This window comes from Lactuca virosa, chromosome 3, assembly GCF_052849685.1.
Source record: "Lactuca virosa cultivar CGN04683 chromosome 3, Lactuca_virosa_CGN04683_v6, whole genome shotgun sequence".
Classification (NCBI taxonomy): Eukaryota; Viridiplantae; Streptophyta; class Magnoliopsida; order Asterales; family Asteraceae; genus Lactuca; species Lactuca virosa.
Genome location: NC_136428.1, coordinates 380,799,492 through 380,817,217, shown reverse-complemented (window position 1 = coordinate 380,817,217; position 17,726 = coordinate 380,799,492). Strand labels below are relative to the sequence as shown.

The following is a 17,726-nucleotide window of genomic DNA, read 5'->3' as shown; positions in this document are numbered from 1 at the left end:
GAAGGAAACTTACACAAACTTCGTGAAACTGGCATTAGATTGCGCCAATTTCAATGAGAGATCATCGATAAAAAAAAAATAAAAAAAAATAAAAAAAATGTAACGCGTGTACTCTCTGTCGGAGTTCTCTCGCTCGCTAAACACAACCAGATGGCAAAATGTCGATAAGTTTTTTATCCCTCGTTGAACCCTTGCCAAATGCCTTCGTTTTCGACCGATTGTCGAGGAATAAATGTGTGTCGACAAATACTTGCGAGATTCGTAGTTGATCCCTCGTTAAACCCTCTCTAATATGCTATATGTTGAATAAATAAAATAATTTTTTAAACCATTGTAGATCTGTCATAATTCTCTCGCTATAAGCCTAAAATTTGCTATAGAATAAATCCTTCTCTAAATCCGTAGTTGAAACTCAAGTTTCTAGTAGTGTTATCATGCATGCACGTAGCGGTAGTTAACATATTCAACTATATTCTCAATTTCTTGTAATTCAGTAGTAGTTGTAGTTTCTTAGGAAGAGTAATACTTATGCATTGTAATCTTTTCATTGGAAAAGTATTCGGAAAACCATCTAAAAATCTCTCTTCTTCCAGATTTATCTTCTTGAAGACCAAGCACATCGAATAGGGTTTTTATAATTGCACATCCTCGATACTCGTAGAAAATACATATTCTAGTCCAGTGGTATCCGGTGTTGTCATTCCTCTTTGAGGTCGAGAGTTCAAGTCCCGTTGTAGACATAGGTGGAATAATTTAGGAGTAGATTAGTATATTTACTTTTAAAAAAATGGTAAAATATAAAATACATTACCATATAGTGATATGAACAAGTAACTTTGTATGTTGCTATTTTCTGCAATTAGCTCTTGCAAAAATAGATGCAATTGGCTTTCACAACAATAGAGAAAAATATATAAAACAAACATAAACTTATTGCAAACAAGACAACATTAATCCAAATTAAGGCCGAAGTATTCAACAATAAAAAGCTAAAAAAGAAAACCATCACACAAAAACCTCATTTTCAGAAATTGTTATATCCTTAAAACCCATATAGAGCCCTAAGCCCTCTAACGTCATCCGAATTCAAACCTTTCGTTACTCCTGACCTGAACGTAGCCCACATTATCGCATTCTGAAATTGGCTATGACCAAGCCCAAGTAAGTGGCCTATTTCATGCAATGCCAAAGTCTCCACGTCATAAGCATTCCGAACAGCTCCCACTGCCCAACGATCATCGGCATCATAATGGAGTCTTCCATCTGTAGGTGCAAAAGCATGGGCCAACACACCACCAGGTCCATCAAATGGATTCCCATCTCCATGAGATCCACGTGCAAAACTAATCTTTAAGTCAGCGCTACGATAACTTCTAGCTCTTGAGAACGTGAAGTATCGAGTAGCAGTAGCCCATTTTCTAAATGCTCGATCAACAGGAGGCATGAATCTGGTTGGGAAACGTGATCCGAAAGCATAAGTTAGATGCTTTTTACCCCTTGGCCATTTTGGTCTTCCTGGAAAGAATCTGTAATGGGAAACTGTGTGTAAAGAGTTATTGGTGTTATGGTTATGATGAGTTTCTTTATCGGGAAACCCACAACGAGGCATCACCATCTTTGATACCGTGGGCTCGTCGAGTGTCCCAGTGGCATTCAGATGGTAGTAAGCTTGGTACGACTTGAGGGCTGCCTCAAGCTCTTCGTCAAAATGATCTTCATCAAGATCTGGGAGATTAGGGTTTTTCTGGTAGTTTAGGTATCCAAAACGAGCAAGATAGACTTTAAGGTCACGAACACCAGTCACTTTCTCTCCCTTACGACACCCTTGCATGGATTTAAGAAACCCAAAAGGTGACGGGTTAGTGTTATTACCCAATAACCCATTTGGTTGTAGATGAGGGTAGGGCAAATGCGAAAGAACTGGAAGGAGAAAGAAAGCAAGAAACAAGATACATGAAAAGGGAAGAAAGAGTTTAGACGCCATTAGAAATTAAGAGTACGTTTTGAGACACATTTACAAGATCATAGTTAAGCTTTATTTATAGTGATTTTGTCTTATGCTTTTTACTTCTTTACTATTGTTTTTAATCCATTACAAGGGGTTGGAAATTCCTTGATGTTGGACACCTGGATTCTTTTTATTCTTGGATATGATTAAAATTTGTGATTATAATTTAATCTTCCGACGATTGAGAAAAAAGTCAATAAGTTGACTTCCACGATCAAGTGACATGCCCGCATGAACATAAAGCTTCGAGGTCACGTATTTAAATCTTTATTAATCTATCTATTCTATGATAAAACTATTAAGACAAAATTGCAAATTTTTTTGGGGTTTTAGTTCAAATCACGACTTTTTTTGGATTCGTGGTCTTTTTGAGCTAGTTTCGTTGCGTTTTTGGTCCCTCTAAATAATAAAATGACTGTAATACCCTTGGGTTATTTATTTTTCATTTTTCTTTCATTTCTTTTTAATCGAATACTAATATATTTATTTTAATAATTAATTAAATAATAAAAAGGGGTCCACCTTCTCTCTCTCTCTCTCTCTCTCTCTCTCTCTCTCTCTCTCTCTCTCTCTCTCTCTCTCTCTCTCTCTCTCTCTCTCTCTCTCTCTCTCTTTCTCTGTTTCTTTATCCTTAACCCTTTAACAAAAACACACGATTTCTGCCATCACTATAGTCGGACCTGTATCGCCCACCATTGCCAGACCTTCATCATCGTCGATCTGCACTTTGTCGCTGACCCGTATCGTCACTTCTCCCCCTCCCTCTCGTAAGTAATGGAATGATTAATTCCGTTGATTTTTCAAGGAGATACCCTTTTCATCATTTCTTCCAATTTCAACATTTTATGTTTTTGTTACCTTGTAAATACATGCAAGAACACCGTGTAGCAGCAAAACCCGCCATGGTTGCAAACAAATTTGCTATCGATGCATAACAACAAAAACAAGATCACTCTGGTTCTCATTTATGTTGTTCTTGAATGGACGCTTATAACCCTCATACTCCTTCATTATGTTTTCTCATACTTAATCATCAAATTTTCCCAATTCTTTGGCTTAACCCCGCTACGTTTCTGGTGTGGTATAACTGATAAATTAACGACGGTGCTAAATTGACTCCACCCCCTTTCTTCTTACTGGCAAATTGATTTTGAACAACAACAGGTATGTGTGCTTTGATCAATGGTGCATACGCTTCCTGACATCTTTGTTTTTTCCGGCCAGATTGAGTCGAAGGAATCGTCGTTCTCGGTGTTGTGTTCTTTCCTAGATCTACAGATCTCAATCCGACTCAATCGTTGGCCAAATCATTCAGATTTCAATGGCGGCCATGGTTGTGGCGGTAGTGGCGGGTGGTGGTGGGTTCTTTCTGTGATGGTGGTTGGTTTGGACGGCGCCAATGAGTGGTGGTGGTTCTAGGTTTTCAGAGGTGCGATGTGTTTGGGTGCCGTATGATCAAGTTTACTGAAGATTCAAATCCATTGACAAATAAAAGAGGGATATGAGATTGGGCTACAATTGTAATTGTGAACAAATAGAACCTGCAATTCTCCATCAATGATATATAGTCTCGTGTGAACTGTAAAGTGTGTGTGTGTGTGTGTTCGATTTCTTGGTGGTCTCCACTTAAGTGAGAGAGAGAGAGAGAGAGAGAGAGAGAGAGAGAGAGAGAGAGAAAGAAAGAAAGAGAGAGAGAGAGATATGTGGGTCAATTTAATTATTTATTTTCTTTTTCATTTAAATTAAATAGAAAAAACATAAAAAATATCAGAAGGGCATTACAGTCATTTTAGTTTACCGAGGGACTAAAAACGCAACGAAACTACCCCAAAAGGACCACCAATCCAAAGAAGTCGTGTTTTGAACTAAAACCCAAAAAAAATACATACCACAGGGACCATTTTTGCAATTTTGTCAACTATTAATTCTAAATATCAATTTATCTATCATAAAACAATGATGTGATTTATTAGTTTTCAATATTCATCATGATTAGCATTTCATCGGACACATATTCCAAGTATTTTATCAAATAGTTTTAGGGAAAATGACATATATAGCCTACGAACTTTTTAGGGTTAACTTTTTTAGTCCCTTAAGCTTTTTCGTGGCTTTATGAGGGAGCCAAATTGTGGGCAACCTGTCATTTTAGTCTTTTTACTTGTTTTAGCCGGTTTGGATTACAAAACTTGGGCCCACCCATCTCTATCTCTCTCTCTCTCTATCTCTCTCTCTCTCTCTCTCTCTCTATATATATATATATATATATATATATATATATATATATATATATATATATATACTTTTGACTCTTCAAACCCCAGACTCCTTTTCCTTTTTCTACTTAACAAGTGTTTGAAGGTGGTGCTCGATGGTAGCTCTGATGGAAGTTGGTTTCGGTTTTGGGGTGACATAGGTGGTGGTGTTCTAAACCCCATATCCCTTTTTCCTTTTCACAGCAACACAACCCTCTATCTTCTTCTATTCTTCTTTATTGTTAACGGTGGTGGTTCCTGCTGAGCAGATGTTTTACGGGGTTGTGGCTCTCGGAAATGGTGTCGTATATTGTTGAGCAGATGTTTTACGGGGTTGTGGCTCTCGGAAATGGTGGTGTATATGTTGTTATGATGAAGGTTTAGTGGTGGTATGCGATTGTTGAATTTATGCAGGAACGATGGTTAGATACGATTGGTTGTTTGCAATTTGCAATTTGAATAAAAGAGAAAATTGTACAGATAGATGATCGAGAGTGATACATATAGATGATCGAGAGTGATAAAAAGAGAAAATTGTACACTTTCATTAGCGTTTTTAGTCGAGTTCATAACAAATCAAGAAGAAAACAGAAGAACATTAGTAAACTTATAAGAAAACAGAGCGTTCAATTAATCAATCGACCGATCGCAAAAGAGAAGTGATTTGCCATTGTTGCAGTGTTGACGAAGAAGGAAGAACAATGATAAATTGTAAGAAAATGATGAAGAAAGTGAACGTTGGTGGGTATTTCTGTGAAGGCGGCGATTGGTGTGGATGGTTGGTTTTGGTGGGTTACGGAGGCAGTAGGAACGGTGGTGTATGAAAATGTTGTTCTTTTTTACTGTTTTATCTTTTATGGCGATGCTTCCTCCGCCTCCGGTGCCTCCTATTAATCTCGTGGACCCTTATCCACTCTTGTTCGTCTCGTCTTTCTCTTTCCGAAACTGATCCAAGTTTAAAGCATAGGTTATTGTATATGATTTCTGAGTTGATTCATATGTTAAGTATGTTAATTTAATGCTCTAGAAACTATTAAATCCATCTTGAAACTGGTTTTAGTGTGTGTTTTTTTGCAGTATAGAAGAAAAGGGAGAGAGAGAGAGAGAGAGAGAGAGAGAGAGAGATTGGATGTTGTGGGCCCTTTTTATTTTTTTAATTGTTAAAATATAAAAGTTAGTGAGCTGGCATAAGGGGTAACCGGGTTACCCCTTCGTTTTCCCAAAAAGAACATATTGGACCCGACAAAATCAACTTTATTCCCTTAAAAGACACAAAAATAACATAAGGGACTAAATTGGTCAACCCTAGAAAGTTTGTGGGTTATATGTGTCATTTTCCCAATAGTTTTATTAAATATATAGTATGATCCGTAAATTATAGTATATGTTTTGGTGGTCGTGAGGGTCATGTAGAACATATATATGTCTATTAAGTCTATAATAAATAGAAAACAATTTGGTTTACTAACCTTTGGTTCGATTTTGGTGGTGGTAAACATTGTTGATGGGTGTTTGCGGTGGTGGTGGTGAATTGTGATTGAAGTGGTCGGAGGTTTTTCTAACGGCTTAAATAGTTTGTTGCGCAGGGACGGTTCTCATTGGGTGCCCGCAGTGGCACCGGCAACCCCTGTTTTTTCTGTACGCAGTGTAAATTTTTCGATATTTTTCGATTTTTTTCATTTTTCTACTTACCGGCAACACCTACTACGGACCGACAACACCTACTACCAAATCATGCGTCCGTCCCGCGTGTATATGACATTAAGCTTCCCATCTACATGCAAACTAAGGTTATAGGAGATTATAGTGGTATTTTTTTAAATAAAAATTAGAGTATATATCTTACGATTTGATAACATGGTTTTGAATGCAAGGGAATTATGTTTTTTAAATAGTTTATGACATTAACCCTTCTTATAAATGGGTGGAAGGAATTCACATATCATTCTTTCTTTTTTCTTTTTTTGTTAAATGATCAAATATACTGCCATTATTATATATTTGAAATAAATTTAAAATTAAAAAACTAACTATTAGTGAGAAATTAAAGATTATTCAAATTTATAAATTATTTTATTTCATTTCATTTCATTTCTCAACAACTAAATATATTTCCAAGCACTTTTGACGGTCTTACAACAAACCAAACATCCCTAACTATCTTTCATTTCAGTTAAAATATAATCTGGTTAACCGATTCAGTTAATAATATCTTAAAAAGCACGTGTACAAATACCATAAAAACATTGATCTCATGAAGACAGCGTTACAAATACATATTAATATATACTATTAAGAACTTGATATGCTTACAACCCGTCATATTTTTTTGATTATACAAGGTTTTAATTTCTTTGTTGTAAGGAACAGTAGTTATAATCTGAAAAATTCCTTCATTTCATTCTTGCTAAAAACATTTGAGAAAATTACTAAACTATCAATTTTTCTTAATGACTTATCCAGTTTTAATGAAAAATTAACAATTGTCCCAAAATAGTCCCGCAAACCATAGACGATTAGGATCGTCTACGGTCAACCCTTGGTTGACTAAGGTCAAACCTTCGTTGACTACTCTTTCGGGCAATGGCTACTGTTTCGTGGACCGTCTACTATTTCAGGACCTATTGGCCCATAATATATAAAGCTATAATTTTTTATTTTCGTCATTTTTATGTGTTTAAAGCTAGGAAAACTTTCTTAATAGAGCCTTCAATTTCGAATCTTCGATTTTTTTTTCTTGTTTAGGATGAGATTTAATAGATCGTTTTCTTGGAAAAAAAATAACAAAACCATAGGCTTCATAAGAAACCTAAGGTGTACAAGCATTTACTGCACAAAACGTGCAACAAATGCTTGTACACTGTAGGTTTCTTAATAACTTACGGTTTTCGTAATTTTTTTTGTTTGTAACTCATTGTAATATATACTGGGTACGAAATAGTAGTGAAAATTCATGAATTATTAGTCAACTTCTACCAAATAGTAGTAAAAAAACCTAAAACCGTAGACCATTTGGCCAAAACAGTAGACCATTTATGGTCTACGGTTTGGGATATAATAGATCAATGAGAAGAAACAGTAGACCATAAAATGGTCTATAGTTTTGTTTTGCAAAAAAGAAACAAAAAGATTCTTTATATACCTAACACGAAACCTTAGACCATTTAGACGAATTAGTTGACGATTTTAATGGCCTACGATTTCGGTAGTTATTTTTAGACAAATGCTAGTTTTTGGCCAAAAACTAAAAAGTTATTAAGATATTCGACTAGATTAGTTATTTTCTTAAAACATTTTACATATTTATGTAATGACCAAACATTTTTCTAAACTATACTTTAATAAAATAGCATCAATAAGGGGAGAACTTGTTTCTTTAGTTTTTTCTTAAAATAAATAAATAAATAAAAATCTGTAGCACTATCATAGGAGAGCTTTTTCAATTTTATTATTTATGTTTTATTTATGTAATAACCAAACATATTTCTAAACTATACGTTAATAAAATAACATTAATAATAGGAGAATTTTTTTTAGTTTTTTCTTTTAAAAACTCAAAATATAAAAAACAATTCTTTAATTTGATTGTTTATGTTTTGTTTGAATACTTGTCTATTTGCAATCAACTGAAAAGCTTTGGGACCCATTATATTATTAGAAAAGTTCAAAGAAACAACTTTTTAATTATCAAGCTTCTTGAAAAAGTTTTATATTGAAAAAGCTTCTCCAATAGTTTTTTTTCCAACCTTTAGGGATGAAGAAGGCAAGAAGCTTATGGTAAATGCTCTTCTAATTGGTGAGCCTAGCATGCTGCGACATCAGTTTTTTAGCTTCCACGTCATCTTTAGCCACAAAATCACTTCTTCTTGTAATTATCAAGGAGTGGTGTGAGACACATTTTTGTATTAAAAGAAAGAATATTTTTTTTTATAAAAATAAGGTTGAAACATTTAAATGGTCAAAAAGCTAGTCAATTGCCCACTTTTCCCAATTTTCTCTCTTCACTCCTCCCACTGCCTATTAGACATGCTCGGCCTTAGCGAGGGTCAGGGGGTGTTCCATACGTTGGAGGCGAGAACAACTCCATCCAGCCTTAATGTTTTAGTTTAATTATTACTACTATTGGTATATGTAATGATGAGGATTTTTACTTTCTACACATGAATCTCTTTTATAGAATTCAAATATAGAAGTTTCACTAGCAATGACAATAGATCATCCATCAATTCTTAAAACAAGAAGTTCTTACCCGAATTTGATCAAATTGTTATCAACCCTTGTTGCAAGTTGCAACCCTCCCTTAATAAATTATTTTCCCAATTTAAATATAAATGACGGCAAAATCAACCGTTGAAGATTCATCCACCAGAGAGAAAATATTATAAGTGTATGACACACAACTAAAAAAATGAAGAAAGAGAAGTAAACAAAGACAGGTTAGAATTGTTCCTAGGTTGACTTTTAGGATAAGGACATCAACATGCAATCAAATTCTATCATTTCCAACAACAACAAAAAATCTTTCGAAGTAGTGATTATAAAAATAATCCAAAATTTGTATCGATTTATCTCTTAAATTAAAACATATTATGAAAAAAAATGAGTTAACCCTTATACCCTTTATCATCTTCAGTTAAAATTGAAGATGTAAAAATTGAAAAAATATAATGGATGAATCAAAACATAAGCTGAAATATCACCTCCTATAACCTTTGTAGAATTTATTTGGACCCAAAGAAAACGAAAATTATCTCCTTGAAAATTTCCAACTTTGTTTCAATATAGGATGAAGTAACATACATTGTAGACTATTAACCAAATGATAGAAATAGCCATCATCATTTTAAGTAAACCATGTAGGCTAAAATGAACAATCGGTTTAGCAACAGTCATAAAGGAGCATATATATATATGTAATTTCGCTAAAAAAAAAAACTCCAATAGTTGCCATTCTAATCTACAATAATCACATGGACAATCAAAATATCAAAAATTATTCCAAGGTTCTCACATCATTGATTAATAGAAATCATTATGGATTTTAACTTTTAAGCACACAAAGATCTTTGTTTGTTTTTGAAGAAGGTAGATAGTATGCGATGCATTACATGCATTACATGATATGAAGATAGTTTCATGGACAACACTTTGGAATTAGAAGATGTATTCCGGCAACAAAAGAGGAAATTTAGCAACTTCAACATCAAAAGTACTTCCTTTCGGATCTGCCAATCTACAAACACAATGTGCAAATCATTATTATACTTTCTATTGTAGAATTTTCTAATTTATTTTATGCATAAAAAAAAAAATTGTAGAATTTTCTTTACACAAACCTTCCGGGGACAAATGTGAAAGAACCCTCGATAGATCCGGGTGACGATGCGGACATTGTGCAACTCTCGTAAACAAATTCTTTCTTCCCAGGACGTAATAGTGGAAACTGTAAATAAATAAATAAAAAACAAACTTTTACTTTCTAGAAACTTCTAGAAGCCTTTTTCAAAGTACAATGTGTCATTTACTTTCTACTTGTGTTTCGACTTGTATTTTGTACTTTGACAAGCTTAATTTGTTCGAATTTTTTTTTCCTTTGTCCTTAATAGATTCTTGAATCTTCAGTTTTAATTATAATAAAGTTTAATTAAAGACCCTTGATCACTATATAACAATTTAAGGATGAATACCTGGCCTATTACAGCTTCTCCATTGATATCTGCAACAACATGATCATTTGCTTTGATGATCCAATGTCTCCAATAGAGTTGACATGAATTGAACGACATTCCATGGATAAAACATCCCTCAGGTTTAAGAGACATACGGATAGAATAAGCAAACATGTATTTCTCTTTTTCTTGCACAAGGTCACTGAACTCGGGCACAAATACAGCAGAAGCACGAACCTAAATGACCATTTTACCCTTTATATAGTAGCTGTTTGATTTGTTGATTTAAAGTTGAGCATAAGTAAGAAATTAAAGTAATAGGGGTTGTTTCTTTTTTCTCATTGAGTCGTGTATGGATAAAGTGGCTGAATGGGTAATGATGCTTGTCTGGATACAATGTTGTATACATAAAGGCTGTTTCTAAATTAAAAAATATGACCATTTTACCCTTGCATTCCAGACAAACGATTTTCACAATATTTATCGATTTTAACTTGAGAGGAGTTTGGAGGAAAAAAGAAGAAGTGCAAAAAGGTAAAGGGTTGGTATCTTAATTCATTAAGCCATGTTTTTTTGGCTTAACCCATTAAGCTATTCTGTCTGGATTAAGTCAAAAAGAAACAACCATGTATAACTATCCAAATTACATGCATAACCCATTAAGCCCATTTTGTCTGGATTAAGTCATGCTTCTACTAAGTTCATTAAGTCAAAAAGAAACACCACCTGAACACCACCTGTAGTAGCTGAAGAACAAAGGGGAAGTTGTTCAGGGAACAAACTAATGCTTCTAATATTTCCTTCTTCTCGAACTTTAATATATCCAGTTTCAAGGCGATGAACATGTTCTTCCAACCATAAAAACATACCATCTTGTTGAAAACAACTTTTGGAATCATGAATTGAAGTTATCAATCCATTCGGAACACACGGCATTATCTCTCTACTCACTAAAAGATTCTTGGTGCCAACATAGAGTTGACCCTCCTCACAATCAAGAAAAAAGATCTTCTTAGTGTAAGTAGAAGAAGTTGCCACAACAATGTACTTGTGTTTACTAAATCCAAGATGGCGTACAATATCATTCGTCTCTTTGATTATAAGATCTAATGGCAACAAGAAAACATTCACGAGATATTCATAGAAAGAGTAACCTCCAATTAAACCACATAGATTTTGAAGTGGATTTGTACTTCCTCTTGATGAAGGATTACATTGTTCTTGTCCATCACAAAATCGGTAGAGGACCCTTGTGGGAAGAGGGAGTTTAACTTTCAAACACTTTTCTAACTTGTTTATTTCATCTTCAGAAGCACCCTTACGAAGGGTGGGTAACACCTCTGGGAAATTTTTTGTTAACCATGTTTTTATTCTGTCCCAAATGTTTTTCACTCGTTTAACAAGGGACCAAGGATACATACCATAAGCTTCCCTCCATGCCCCATAGGCTGCCTAAAATGTTAAAAGAAAACAAAATTAAACATTGTGATCATATAGTAGGCGACAATTTTCTGCTTTTCTCATAAGAGAAAACACAACAAAACAAAACAACAGCCCTTCATACAAATAATTTCCTTGAAATCGCATATCCAAATAACCCCAAATGTGAGGGTTAGCCGTATAACACCACATTTAGGGTTATTTGGATATGCGATTTCAAGGAATTTATTTGTATGAAGGTGTTATATGGCTAACCCTCACATTTCATATAAATTTGACAATTAAGTTCCATCTATTCATTTTCAATTTCAAAACTGATTTGTATTTGTTAGAAATTTGACACCAACATTCCACAATTTGAGGAATATGACGACATATAAAGTAATCAACAGAATTTTCCCCCAAATTTATCACGAACCAGAGAAAACCAAGCTAGGGTTTAGGCCAAATTTTTTTTGTTCCCATCACGGCATAAGTAGATAACAGAAACGATTTTCTTTAATTTCACATCAAAAACATAGAGAACCCGACAATCAAACAGATTGAGTATCCCTATTCACTGTGAATATAAAACAAAACGTAGAACTGAAATTCACTGATCTAACCTTCAAAGAGGGACATGGATTGCCCAAAGGATCAGTAGGGGAAGAGAGTTTCAGTTCTTGCGCACAGAAAGACGACCATAGAGATTCATCCGAAGCCCAATCTTTGAAGCGTTTGTTGACACATGCGACAGCTGCTGCATCAGAAGGTCCGAGTTTCGATACAATAACGTGAATAGCTAAGCCACCAATAATCTCTAACCCTGTCGGTTGTGTCGTCGCCATAGTTATCGATCACAATCTGCAAACAGGAAATGATTCTCAACGAAAGGGATTGAGATACGGACTACGGGACTAGTGACTAGACATGTCTAGAAATTCGACACGAAAATAGAAATTCGACATCAAACTTCTTTTTTTTTTCTTTTTTTTTTGAACCGTAGAAAATTGGAGTTTTTAACTAAATACGTGTTTTTCAAAAACTTATTTACCATTATATTATATATATATATAGTAAAAGTTCAAATCAGAACCTCCGAAAGTTAAGAAGCCTATGAACTACTTATTTTTAATTTAATTTTATCTACTTTAATACTTTTTTTTAACTATAATAAATAACCAAAAGATTAAAAAAAAACGTTATTCTAATATCAAACACCATTTCAGATACTTTCAAATTTTCTTGCAAAAACAACTTTCTCAAACACTCTCCAATTCTTTTAAGAACACAGACTCAACACCACATCTTCCGTCTACCTCCGCCACCTACCGCCTACCGCCACCGTCATCTACCGTCTTTCGTCGTCGGAATGTCGAGCAGTCAAGGTTTTTCACTTCAGATCTACCTTCGAACTTCATTGATTTCAGATCTGAAGTCAAAAACTCCATCGTCGAACACCACCACCTATGAACGACACCACCGTTGTCAACAACCACAACCGTTGCTGCCTCCTAACTCCGGTGAAACACAACAAGCTCGTCTCTATCTCTTTTGATTTCCGGTGATAAACCACTAGTTCGTCGGATCTATTCAGATCATATGGACAGAATTTCACCGGAAGCCTTCTGTTCCGTCGCCACCTCCGGTTGCCGCCTCCGGTGGTCTGTTAGCAAATTTATCCTTCCGACGACTTTAACTGTGCATTTTTCTCAGATCTAGTTAGATCTAAGTGATTCCGGTGGGCTTTTTGTGTCTCCGATGTTGATGTTGTTTCTGGTCCAGGTCTGTCCAGATCTAGTCCGATCTAAGTGAATACAAGTTTCTTCAACTATAATCTCTTCTCTCCGACATTGTGTTTGTGGTTTCAAGCCGGTCAGTGTTTCTTTGTGAGATAGGCAAGATTTATTTGTTTTTTGTTCCAAATATGAAAAATATTTTGTTGATGAAATCCGGTGAGGACAACTCACGAAGACTTCTTGATTCTTGCAGATGTCGAGTAGCATGAAGAAGAATACTTGGAGATTTGTCTATTTTGGCCATGAGTAGATGCATTAGTTTATTCTAAAAGCTGCAAGTATAAGAGAAAGAAATTACACTGTGCTTCATCTTTAGAGGACATGTACAGCAGTACAGGTACTTTCTTACCTACACACCTACACATCAATTACTTTGAGTATTATTTATTATATTGGAACCAGTGGATCTGAATATATATAAAATATAAATATATCATATCTACTTATGTCTTAGACATACACGTATGTGTGTAAGGTAATTTTGAATGCATGTATAATGAAGTTAGTATAGTATCTTCCCTACTTTTTTTAGTTTAATACGAAAATGGTTGTTAAAAAATTATATATAATAAATTTTAATTCTTAAAATATATTTAATAGAAAATATAAAATGTGGCAGTCTAAGGATTAATAGAAAATGGGTGTTCATTGCAAACTCTACCTTTTTGGCTTATTTTCATAGTATTTATGCTTTTTAATTTTTTTTAGAACAACATTAACACTCTTAATGACAATAGCTATTATTATAGTAATTATAAATAAATTTTCTTTTTAAAATGGCACATTTATTGCAGATATCGGGTACCTCCTCGATTATGTGAGTATGTTCTTTAATTTTGTTGTAATTGTGACTCATAGATTAGCATTATATTTTTTAGATTGGTGGATATATTCCAAAGTTGTAACTAGTAGTAGTGTGGATATTTTTAATTAAATACTATTATAATTAGACAATGAGACAAAGTTATTGAATTAATATATATGAGAACAATAAACAAACAATATTAAGTTGTGAATGGACTAAATATTAAGATGTGAATCAACTATATATTTTATGTCTTATACACGATTTATCATTTTTTTTAAAGAAATCGATAATTTAGAAAAGAAAAAATTTAATTTGTTAAGGTGTAATTCTATTTTTTATTAAATTTTGTATATTTGGTTGTAGAAATGAAATAGTATCTGTTAAAAAATTGTAACATCCCGTTTTAAGTAGAGTAATTAAACAATAAATCAGGAACCCCGGGAAGTAATTGTTATTATTTTATATTATTGGAGCTCAAAATTTAATAATAATTAGTGGGGTGTTGGTTTCGGGAAGCTAAATGACAAGAATTGAATCTTCGGGGGTGAAAGTGAAAATTTGGGACTTAATTTGTAAAGATTTTCGTAAGTCAAGGGGTATTTGGTATTCTTTTGGACTGAACATGAAAGGATTTATGGAAGCAGGGGTTAAAAAGTAAATTTTGGACCTATGTTGAAAAGGATTTGTTGGGTGAGGGGCTGTTGGGTAAATTATGGATTAGATTTGAAAAGGATTCTTGAAGCCAGGGTAGAAATGGTAACTTTTGGATTAGAATTGAAAGAAAAAGAAGTTTGAGGGGCTAGTTTAGCTATTATGGGAAAATGTTAAGGGAGTCGGGTATATTAACCAACTGCCTTCTAAACCCTAACCCTAATACCCTCCTTCCAGCCGTCGTCACCACCCCAAACTCTCTCTCTTGCCTCTCCGATCGGTCGAAGCTCCAACCATCGGAGCAACCACCTCGTACTCAACCTAAAGCCGGGAAAACATGGCTGCGTGCGTTACTGTCGTCGTTTGATCGTTAGATCACCCCTCATCCTTCGTCGCCGCCATGGAAGCTTTCATCAGCCACCTTATGAACCTCCAACCACACCACCACTGAGACCATCGACTAATGAAGCCGTCATCACCGTAGTCTGCTGGTCGTGACGCTGTGAGCACCCGGGACGACCACCAGGGGCCGACGAAGGTTCGGATTTGCTGCTGTGTGGTCGTGAGTAATCGGGAATCGGAGGAAAAATCAGCACCGCTGCTATGTCGTCGTTATGTCGTTTGGGTTGCTGCTGCCGTCGTCAACCGCCGTCAGGGGTGGCTGGATCCGTTTGCAAGAAAGAAAGCGGGTGGGTGTTTCGTTCTGCTGTAGAGTGTGTAGTTGTTGGCTGGGAAATCAAAAAGGGCCACCACCACCACCACCGTGAGGTGGTGGCTGCCACCCTCTACCACCACATCCCGCCATGGTGCGGCTGTGTGTGTAATTAGTGTGTTTGTTAGTTTTATGTGAGTGTGTGTGTGTGTGTGTTGAGTATTGTTGTAAGTTGTAATAGCGTGGGAATAATGAAAGAAAAATCTAAACCACCACCGTAGGGTGGTGGTCGCCGCTTCCTGCCGCCACCGGTCGTCGTGTCGGGTGGCGGTGTGCTTTGATTGCGTTTGGACCTCGTTTGGGATGATTGGACAAGAATGGGCCCAATGAAACCCTAATGGGCTCAAAGAAGCCCAAAGTGACCTAAAAGCCCAACCAATTGATTAATGGGCTAATATTGGGTAGGAAACCCTAATTAGGGTTTGGAAAACCCTAATGGCTTAAAACCCTAATTTTTGGGGATTGATCGGGACACACACACGGGAATTATTTAATAAACTTAAAATAATAAATTATAATCATGTGTAAATTAACCTAAAGCAATGATGGACTTAATATATTAAGTCCTTTATAGATTAAGTCCTTAATGGGTTAAGTAGGAGCACTTAACCCTAATCGCCATTTCATGTGAAAACCCTAATTTCACTTGGGCCTTGTTTTGGGCCTTCCTTTTGGGCTTTGGCGATTGGACTACTGATGGCCCATCCAAGAACAAGTTAATGGACCAAAGTAATTAGATGGGCTTAGGATAAGGCTCATGTGAAGACTTGGGCCCAATTTGGAAAATTGGGCCATAGATGGGCCATAATTGGGCCTTTATGATTATGTGATAATGGGCCATGGGAATTGGATTGGAATAATCGGATGGGCCTTAAGGAAAGACCGTGTAGAGGTTTGGGCCCAATTTGGAAAATTGGGCCATATGTTGGGCTTTGGCCCATTACTTGACCATTGGATTGTTGTAGTGTGAGTTGGACCTTGGGCTTTGTCACACCCCGCTAAAGCGGAAACACGAGGCGTGGCAGTATAAAAGGTTTCATAGCAAAAGTTAAAAGACAACACCAACCATAGTATTAACAATCATTACAAATTTACAATGGGTTTGAATAACTTTTAAAAGAAATTACAATGTAAATTGAAATACAACACATGCGAATGCTCCTAAAAGTGAAGTGTCCCTAAGTGCCACTTACTCGATGATTCCTGAAAAAGCATGTAAAACGAGCGTCAACTATAAAAATAGTTGGTGAGTACTCACAAATTAAAAATAATATAAGTTTCATGAATCGAAATCAAAGTTTTGATAGAGTTTTCCATAAATAAAAATATATTGCAAAAATGAGTAAATAAGTTTGTATAAACAAAGTTTGTTGCCATCGTGAGAAATAAAGTTACATTGCCCAAATGAGATGCAGCGTTCATATCCTCATGGAAATAAAGTTCGTTGCTAAAACGAGTAAACAAGTTTCATTGCTATAATGAGCAATCAAGTTTTTTTGCTACAAGGAGCAAACAAATTTATTGTTATGACAAGTAAATAAGTTTCCAGTAATAAAATTCCGTTGCTATAATGAGAAACAAAGTTCATTGCTATAATTAATAAACAAGTGTGTTACTATAATAAGTAACAAGTTTGTATGTGTATGAGCAAACAATGAGTTCCCAACCAAGCCTATGACTGATGCCCTATCAAGATCTATGCTTATCGTTCCATAGATTATATGGTATCATGCACTCAAGCAATCGGGCGAGTGAGGAGTTGTCAATTCCTAATAGCGCTATCCATAATGACCATTGGCTCAAAGAGTTAATGGTTGGAGTAAAGTATAAGGGACTTAAGACGATAATGCCTCATGTTTCGTGTTGCATAGACATACATAGCAAAATATAGCGATCAAGTTTGATACAAATCAATTTAAATACAACGAACAATAAACAGTTTTTCGGACATGCTTTTCCACCCCAAAACATAAAAACCGAAAATAGGGGAGTGCGTGAATACTCACAATATGCATTGAGATGATGCAAATGGTGTCTTGAACTACGCTCCACTCGTACCACTATCGTTTTCCTACAACGATGTTACACACTAATGAGTCTCTAATTGAAATCCAATACTAGTATATTTACTACTACAATAGAATCATGCCAATAATGTGTCAAAATTTAATATTGTTAAGTTACAAATATTTTTCTGAAATGGTGAAATTTTATAGCTCATGTGATTAAGACAATTTTCGATATTAATTTCCAGATTTTTGTAATATTAATTGAGGGTATTTCAACACATTTAAATGCGTTTTAAGCTCTTAAAAAGCCAAAATATTATCAAACAATTTCCAAAAATTCTCAAACTTTGCATTTTCATTCTAAACACAGTAGAGGTCTTCCCGAAATTTTCCCTT

The 17,726-nt window shown here is 35.1% G+C and overlaps 2 protein-coding genes across 3 annotated transcripts; both read right to left on the bottom strand.

Moving 5' to 3' along the window:
* Positions 1 to 889: 889 nt before the first annotated feature.
* LOC145167681 (metalloendoproteinase 1-like) lies at positions 890 to 2,024 on the bottom strand. The gene has a single exon (XM_079086917.1). It carries the CDS (start codon positions 1,982 to 1,984, stop codon positions 1,043 to 1,045), a length of 942 nt encoding a protein of 313 aa, XP_078943043.1. The 5' UTR covers positions 1,985 to 2,024; the 3' UTR covers positions 890 to 1,042.
* A 7,223-nt stretch (positions 2,025 to 9,247) lies between these two features.
* SKIP16 (SKP1/ASK-interacting protein 16) lies at positions 9,248 to 12,333 on the bottom strand. 2 transcript variants are annotated; one of them, XM_079086915.1, is made up of 5 exons: positions 11,978 to 12,323; positions 10,659 to 11,384; positions 9,951 to 10,169; positions 9,600 to 9,706; positions 9,248 to 9,496 (listed from the first exon to the last, which is right to left on the bottom strand). In XM_079086915.1, the coding sequence occupies exons 1-5, from the start codon at positions 12,197 to 12,199 to the stop codon at positions 9,418 to 9,420; spliced, it is 1,353 nt and encodes a 450-aa protein (XP_078943041.1). In that variant the 5' UTR covers positions 12,200 to 12,323; the 3' UTR covers positions 9,248 to 9,417. The 2 variants fall into 2 exon arrangements, with proteins under 2 accessions (XP_078943041.1, XP_078943042.1); XM_079086916.1 differs by lacking the exons at positions 9,248 to 9,496; positions 9,600 to 9,706 and having other exon boundaries at positions 10,090 to 10,200; positions 11,978 to 12,333.
* Between the last annotated feature and the right edge of the window lie 5,393 nt (positions 12,334 to 17,726).

What these genes read in the sequence shown, in the direction of transcription:
- LOC145167681 (XM_079086917.1), bottom strand. Translation starts at nt 1,984, where the DNA reads ATGGCGTCTAAACTCTTTCTTCCCTTTTCATGTATCTTGTTTCTTGCT.
- SKIP16 (XM_079086915.1), bottom strand. Translation starts at nt 12,199, where the DNA reads ATGGCGACGACACAACCGACAGGGTTAGAGATTATTGGTGGCTTAGCT. An exon ending in ATCCATGTCCCTCTTTGAAG is followed by an intron (nt 11,385 to 11,977) that starts GTTAGATCAGTG and finishes TTAACATTTTAG; the next exon opens with GCAGCCTATGGGGCATGGAG. An exon ending in TTCACATTTGTCCCCGGAAG is followed by an intron (nt 9,497 to 9,599) that starts GTTTGTGTAAAG and finishes TTGTGTTTGTAG; the next exon opens with ATTGGCAGATCCGAAAGGAA.